The 8,523-nt window shown below is 39.0% G+C and overlaps 1 protein-coding gene across 1 annotated transcript in view; it reads right to left on the reverse strand.

Annotated features, from left to right (window-relative positions):
- Positions 1–1,145: 1,145 nt before the first annotated feature.
- The window catches only part of NISCH (nischarin), a 24,917-nt gene continuing 17,539 nt past the window's right edge, over positions 1,146–8,523 (reverse strand). The window contains 6 exon segments of the mRNA XM_009079200.1: positions 1,146–2,533; positions 3,722–3,883; positions 4,264–4,392; positions 4,941–5,094; positions 6,250–6,424; positions 6,809–8,125. Of these exon segments, the coding sequence (XP_009077448.1) occupies positions 1,905–2,533; positions 3,722–3,883; positions 4,264–4,392; positions 4,941–5,094; positions 6,250–6,424; positions 6,809–8,125 (2,566 nt within the window). The 3' untranslated portion in view covers positions 1,146–1,904.

Below are 8,523 nucleotides of genomic sequence, written 5' to 3' on the forward strand. Positions count from 1 at the left end.
GCTTTTACAAATCAGACTACTCAGGTTGCCACAGGCTCCTCCTTAAGTGTTACCTATGAGAACTATAAAAAAGTGATTAGCAGTAACTTCAGAAGAACTAATAAAGACCTAAGGTTTAATTATATTATCCCTAGGATTTTTAATTTAGAAATTATTTTCTACCCAATGATAATTAAGCTTAAATGAACATAAGTAACCTTGAGATTTCAGGGAATAGAAGAACAGAAAAATTTAGTTTTCCCCAGAGTCTGCAGTATCTACCTTAATTGTTCAGTTCAGGCTAAGCTTAAGAGGTTAGGTTTCCTCTGACAAACTGTCAGCTGAGCTGTACACTCAAGTAATGCTTTTCACCTCTTTGCTTGCTTAGGGAACTCCACTGCATCCTGCAACACACAATTTGACTTTGGCTGCTTCTTTGTCATCCTTGCACTGACTGCAACACTCCTGGCTTCTGGAACCCCAAGAGCACAGCCAAGCTCTGCAACAGCATGGAAAAGTACTCCATGAAACCACCAAACTCCCAACACCACTGTGGAATTACCATTGTTGGAGAAAAGTCATAACTCGTTTGGACCAGGCCCTGAACAATCTCTTTGAAGTCTGCCCTGTTCTAAGCTTGACTGCTGGACCTGCGGAAATCACTTCCAAACAAAATTTCTCTATGTTTAAGGGGCATCAGTTTTAAGCAGCATCAGCTGGCACAAAAGTATCAAAACTGTTCTTCCCTTCTTAATCCCACTGGATATGAAACACTCTTTTTCAAAGGCTCAATATTTGTCTTCATAATAGCGAGTAGGGATTTTACTGTCATGGGAGAGACTAAACCTTGTTGGGCACAGTAATACTCAAGTTAAAGATGACAGCCTGGAAAACAAATCCCTAATATCTAATGGAGAAGCAAACGTATTTGAAATAAAATCTCCTTAAATTGTGTTTGGAAGCTGCAGATCCTCAGTTGCCATGACTCAGCTCTATTTCTGGACTAACAGTCTTGCAATAGTAGAATAAACTATCTGCTTCTTTCATCCTGCTGCATATTTCATACTTTACAATGCACTCTAAGAACATAATGTGTGTTGCTGAACTGCCATATGGGATCCTGCAAACAGAAGGTATAAACTTGAATAAAGACAAGGCCAAAAGAAAACTGTCAAATTACACTTTATTTGTATTGACAAGATAGGCAAAAGAAAGACTGTGTTCAGAGATACAAATTCATTATTTGCTGACAAAACGCTCATATACCCACATTAGCTATTTCCTCTCTCACGATGATATTGAAGGGATCTTTAACAGGCAATTCTTTTTCCTAGGACAAGGAAAAAGAATGCCTGTGAAAATAGTTCCATATGAAAATTTGTTACCTGCTTGTGGCTCAAATATTACTAAAGTTCACAATTGGCAGCAAATAATTACATTTGGCCTCAAAGAAAAAATATGTAAAACTGTAAGATCATTAAATAATAAGCATTAGCAGCATACCCAAAATACTTCTTGTACAAAGAACATTGCACTTGAACATACACAAGCATTTACCCTTATTTACACATTAGAATTTGTATAGAACAGCACAACTGATATATACAGAAGAACAGTGGAAACCTTAACAGCCCTAGACGACAGAATATCTAGTGTTGACTCCTTAATTTTTCCATACAGTTTCCCAGGATGTCTCATGAGTTTTTTCACTATATACTATTGCATAAAAAATAGACTGTACAAGAAGTTCAGTCCCCAGTTAACACTTCAGAGTATTTCTATGCACTATTACATGTTCACTGCACTAGGGAGCAAGGGAGTGCAGGTCAGCTCCTGATTAAAACAAGCAGAACTTGACAGGTGCTATCTACTTACACTGTGCATTACTTTACAGTACACACTGAAATCACTTGGCTGTGCAATAACTACCCAGTGAGCTCCAAAGGCAGTTCCCTACCACAGAGGATCTCCCACTGTCTTGCAAGCAATGAAATCAATTTTTCCCTGCTTTCTGCACTTGGGATAAAAATGTACCACTGGATCTCTCTGCTCTTGCTGCCTTCTTGTTTAGAACTTCCCTTTGGGACACTACCATTTTCTCCAAAATGATCCAGTGTTAAATTCTGCATCAGATCCTGATTCTGAACATCATCAAACACAAATGTAAGGGCCTGTGGATATGTCTGATAACCCATAAGTACTCTGTCTAAATCTCTGATTCGTCTTCCATCTGCAAGCTGATACTTATCTCTCTTTGGTGGCTCCTTAGCAAATTCAGGTAGTGGATAACTGATATAATCTTCGTCAAAAAGGAACAAATCAGAGCTGGTCAGTAGAAGAGTTTTAGGTTGAAGTGAACTAGTGTTTTGAGCAGATCCTTCAACATGATTTACTTGAAATGCCAACACATACAGAAGGATGTTGAGGGACGGAAGATTAGTCAAAGCATCCATCTTCTCTGCCACTAGAAAAGCAAGGTCCCCAATTTCCTCTTCATTTGGATAAATAAATTTTACTCTGCTAGAGTGAATCAGTTCATAATTCTCCATTTTTCCTGCAAGAAATATACATTATTATATTTAGTACCATACAACACTTCCTTCATGTATTAGCATAAGCAACAATCTTTGCAGCTGGAAGAACTCAAGCTCTGTATCTATTAGTACACACTTCTGGCTACACACAGTACTGGAATAACTTTATTTGGATTGCAGATCTCTACTGCAGTTTTTCTTGCATTATTAACATACTTTTCTGCAAATGTTTAACCACAAAACCAGTTCAAGGTGATGACAGAAGTTAAAGCAAATACAGCTGGATTCTCATATCAGAGATTATTCACCTCCATACCAACTGACCTCCTCTGTCACCTGCTCACTCCCAGTTCTGAACTCATTGAAAGCATTATCATATCACTGAGTACTAACAAAATCTCTGCTCTTAAGCAGAGAGAAAAGAAAGAAATTAAAACAATACAAAAACGAACAACATTCCATGAAATGCTTTTATATCCCTACTGCATGAGCACGTTCCCCTGCTCAATGTTACATTCTGGAATCACAGTCTCTCACTCCCAGTAATTTAAGTGGTGAAATACAACACAGCAAAGCTTGAAGGAAGTGTGCCTGATTTTTTCACATAAATCAACAGTCTGATACAAGATATGACTTCCCACCAAACCTCAGACTTCCTGGGCTTACACAGCTTCTCCTTAGAACAGTGACAAAAACAGTCACTTGTTAGGAAAATGCAGTTTTATCTTTTGTCTTCAACTGGCTTCACAGTTCTAAGAGAAGTTCCATCTGAGATCGGAACTGAACCGAACACACCTTAAAACAGTCTAGTTTTCAATCCTCTACGTTCTCAGAAATGCAGCAAGGAAAGACATAGCCTTCAGACTTCACCTTCAATGTTCTTTGATGACTTACAAGACTATAGGTTAGCTTGAAACTTGCAGTGGGAGCTACACCAGTACACACCCCAAAATACTGCACAGGAAGTGCTGGTTTTGCCAGACTTAAGCAGCCACTGCTAACTTCATGTGTGCAAGACTATTTATATTTAACAATTCTGCTCACATAAGGCACATTTAAGGTAATTAAAGTTAGGGAGTTTGGTTGAAGGATCAATAGGAAACAACTGATGCATAAGTGTCCCTTGAAAGGGTTTTTAATCAGTAAAGTATAGATAAAGCTGTAAGTATGATGCCTAAATAAGTCATGACACGTCAAAAAGTTCTCACCTGTGGTTTTACTCCCAAATTCAGAGTAGAAGTCTTTATCTACTGGTTCAGGTGAAGGTGTGCGTGCAAGCAATGACAGGACTGCCATAAGCTGCTGTATGAAGGTGTGAGTGTTGTAGCTGTCTCTTGTCAGGCAGGTGACTATATGATCTGCAGAATGTCCTGAAGAGAAGACAGAGTATAATCAATCACAAATCTGTACGTGGCATTATCACTTCTTGAACCAAAATGCAACTGCCACAGAAATGATTTCTTGCAAGGATTATTTCTCCTCAAAATATGCATCGTTAGTCCAAAAGCTTTCAAATCCTTGAAAACAATCTTTACAAATCCCTCAGATTGTATGTAATATAATTCCTCTTCATTTAAAATACAATGTACACTTATGATTCAACTGTTCAACTACTGCTGTAGTGATTCAAGAGAAAGAAACAACTAAATAATCCACTCATCCATTTCACTATTTAAGTAAACAGGAATCCATGTGACAAAAGACTAAAGCAGAATGGAAGTGGAAAAACTTAAGAACAAGATGTACTCACCAGTAATTCGGAAGTATTGGTCAAACAGGCCAACATTTACTGACTGCAGGTCATTAAGTTTTAGCACAAAGCAGCAAGAGAGGTGGAAAGAACTATTATCACAATCTGAGTTTTCTTTGTTCCAAAAATCTGTTAAAAACAAGAAAAAAATTATTTTTCTTTCCATAGGTATAACTTCTATATTAAAATCTTACGTCACACTTGAAGAAGTTAAGAACAAAGTGGGTACAGTATCTAACAATTTCTCAAGCATCAAATACAGCCAAATCTCCCTGTTAGCAGCATTTCTTGAAGTACTTGTCACATATCAGATTCAAATAAGCAGCTGCATTAACAAACCACTTGAATACACACCATGAGATTCATTACCCTTCACTCACCATTCTGGGTATGGAAGGATCTTTAGCTGCCTGGATGATTCTAGGGACTGCGAAGTGACATCAGTGAAAAGCATGGATACAATGGCAGCTGGAAGTGGCTGAGAAGCAGCCATGACTCAAGGCCCAGATTTTTGACCCACGAAAGTCTTATGCAAATACTTTGCATACAGCAAATTGTGGGACTGTACCCGTCAACTAAGAGGTCCAAGTAAGAGTATCAACCAAAATTGGTATTTCAACTGAAAACAAATACAGACAGGGATCAAGTTGGCAACCTGCTCAAAATAACTGTATTACCTGACTGGTGCTCATCAGCACAAATGAAAGAATCATCCAACAGAAAGTAAATAGCTTTTGTTGAGAGAAGCACACAAGCCATCACTTCCACACTGGGAGTCTTGTAAAACAGAACTGAAGACCACATGAGGTGTCTCAATTCTTCATTTTCCACCTAAGATGTAAATTTTATTTCATAAACCACATGCACACTTTGATATTTCACATAGTTTCATCATCTCAGAGGCAACTTTAGACTATGAGAGAAAACTTCAAAGTCTGAAGCATCTGAACATGCTATAGTCAAAGAGTAGACATAGCTGCTAAATGAGGCCACATCAGCAGACACTGAAAGTATCTTGTGTTTATAGAAGACAATTATTTTTCTGTTGTAAGCTAACTATTCCTTGCTTTCTGACTTAAACTAAGAAAAACTAGGAAACCATCTAGTATATAAGAAAAGCTCTTTAGAGCAGACAAAACTTTATTCAATAGATGAGCAGTGCCCTCCCAAGCCAACTAGTCTACTGAGATGCTACTGAGTGCTTGGACTCCGTGGCCCTCAAGAGAGGACAGAAGCACAGCTTGCCCCTACAGATGCTGCTCCAACCTTCCCAACTTCTAGCCTGATGAGCTTACTGTGAACACCCTCAATGAGTGACCTGCTTTATTTATCAGCTTCTCCTGATGCAAAAAGATAAGCAGAACTTCTAACTGTGCTTGCTTAAAAAATCTGGAAGGAAGGCAAGGGAATAAAAAAAAGTCTTTTTCTCAAGCTTTTCAGTTGACATTTGTACTCAGACCACAATGATTTCTCACTCAAAAAGCCACATCATAAATTTCAGGTAAGATTTGTACTTCTAAATTTCATGTTCACCACGGAGTATAAACCTGTTCTTCAAAAATTAGGTTTATCTGCTTATGTTTCTGGAGCACCTGAAGTCATGCACATGTGTTGTAGTTATGCACCCATATTACACACAACTCAGGACACCTATGTACTCATTCAGCCACAAAATAATTCCACTCCTGTTATTTTCTTTTTGCTACTTTAAGAAGAGGAATATTCTTGGAGCAACCATCTTCAAGACAGAGTAGTGTACTCTCCTGTTCTGCATCACAGATCCCAAAGGCAGAACAAGCCTAGCATGATCCCAGTCCCTGTAGCAAGGAACCCAAAATGGACTAACACAAACAGGTTTTCGATCAAAACGCTTCCAGGTTTTGCTGGCCCTAACTAAGTTTGATCAGGAAAGTTCTTCTTTAAAATACTGTGCAATACAGAAAGGCCACAAGGCATCTTTTTATACAGCTGGGCTGGGTACAATACCTCTGCAATGTTGCCATGGAAAAACTCAACTAGGGCACTTCCTTTCAGTCCAGCCACATACTGCAGAGATGCAGACACATGAAGGTGTACAGGAATCTGGTTATCTTCTGTTATCTTCTGCATAAGAAGCTCAGATGGATATAAAGATGACAGTGTCAGATGAGGCTTGCAAAAACTAGAAGAGATCCAGGAAGCACAATCAAAAATGTAAGGAGAAACAGTCTTTCCCTTACAAGAATTAATATTTATATTTCACTGAAAAATTAATAACAGGCAACTTCCATTTTTAATAGTTTGAATTATTTATCTTGAGCATAGCAGACAACCTGCCATGACCTCAGCCTGCAGGCACACAAAATTATATTTCATGCTGCAATGACAAACCAAACCAGAAACAAGGACAGGTATAGTCCAGGGTAACCACTCACATGACTGCAGACTTGCAGAATGCAGTACTTCACCAATACCACAGGCCAAACCCAACCACAATGACAGCTGCAAACACATTGGTTAGGCCACATCAAGCACTGTGCAAGAGACCTTGCATGGGAATTATTACCTTGCTGACTGACCGTGTCTGTTTGCCTCCACAATATGATTTCTTGAAGCATCTGACTTGCTTGAAGCTTTGAAAATAATAATAGTCTTCACATCCTGTAGGAGTGTCCTCAAAAGGCTGTAGATTCTTAGGAAGTGGAATTTCTCATGAGGTAGAACAAACACTGCTGTGACAAATCTGTATCCAACAAGCAACTCCAGCACATGTCCATCTGAAAACGAACCCTTCTGCTGGATGGAATTGTGAGTTGGATGCAACACAAGTGATGCTAATGGAATTCTATTCAGCTTAAATACACTTCCCAACCATTCTGTGCCTACCCATTTACCTGGCAGTAAACTGAAATCCACCTTAACTATGTACAAATGCTGGGGTGTTAGAAATATCCAACATGGATGGACCACACAGAGACCCTGGTCAGAAGATTCATATACTGAAGAATAAAGTGCAGAACATAAAATATTTTTTGACCATTCTTGGTTCTTGCCAGCTGACTCTGGTTGATGCAAGATTTCCCGAACATTGGTTTCATTCCCATAAACAAGATATGTTGGGAAACAACCTTTGATTTCAACATCTTCTGCTGAAATGCAATTCAATTCCAGAAGCTGACAAAGAAACTCTGGGAGGTTTGCTTTACCACAGTACAATGTGGAGCTTGATAACACTGATGGGTAGTGTTGAGAGCAACATGCATGTAAACAGGAATAAAAGTCTTGCAGATTCTGGGAGTCTGAAACAACAAACAAGCAGTTGTCACTGTTTTTCAGCTTCAGAGTTAAACAGATTTCTGGCAGGAGAAAGCCAAATTCTGTTAGATCAGTGTATGGAAAACAGAGTGTTAATTTCAAGGCAGAAGGGATGTGCTGGCAATTTCCTCTCAATTCCTGATGAGGAATCTCAAACACAGCTAACATATCATCAGTCAAAACCAAACAGGAAGCAAACTGTCTGAGTCCTTTATGAATGTGAATAGAAAAGCTCCAGAGAATTTTGACAATGTCAACACGCTCCAGTGCTGTGCTGTCGGATGACTGAGTATCTGAAGTAGTGCTGAACTCAAAAGTCTGATCTCCTTCATGAAGTCCCATTTCAAAATATCCATCTTCTTTGTCTGCAGTTGTGGAACTACCTGGAGGGCTTCCTTTATTCTCTGTGAATGAGGGGGGAGATTTCTGCACAGCCTGCGCTATCGAGGCAGAAAGGTGCTGGATGAAGTCCTGGTTTGTGGCAGTGTATGACATACAATTAAAAGGCAAGATGACAGTGTTACAGGGGTCAGGCACTGCACAGTGTTCTTCCTCTGAACGCTCCAAACTGCAAAAGAGAAAAAAGCCACAGTAAGTACAAAGTTGAGTTTAAAAACTACATCATAACTACCTATAATTCATGGTGCTGCTCCTCAGAACTTTCGAGATTTACTCTTCCTAATACAGTTACATCAGCGTAACTTGGTGAAACATCTCTGTACTGCACACAGCCATTGATTTTGAAGGCTGGTAGTGTGAACCTCTATAGAAAGCAAAAGCTAAAATGGTTAACTCATCTTCCCTTTCCCATCCCCAGTAAGCATATCCTTAGGAGCTGAAGGACTACACAATACAGCTATTGCTGGTTTTAAAACTACAGACTGCATTCCAGGGTTCAAAGGTTAAAAACAGTATACACCATACAACCCATTTTAGTTCAAAAAACCAGAGGCAGAACACAATGAA

The sequence above is a fragment of the Acanthisitta chloris genome, unplaced genomic scaffold (assembly GCF_000695815.1).
Source record: "Acanthisitta chloris isolate BGI_N310 unplaced genomic scaffold, ASM69581v1 scaffold4477, whole genome shotgun sequence".
NCBI lineage: Eukaryota > Metazoa > Chordata > Aves > Passeriformes > Acanthisittidae > Acanthisitta > Acanthisitta chloris.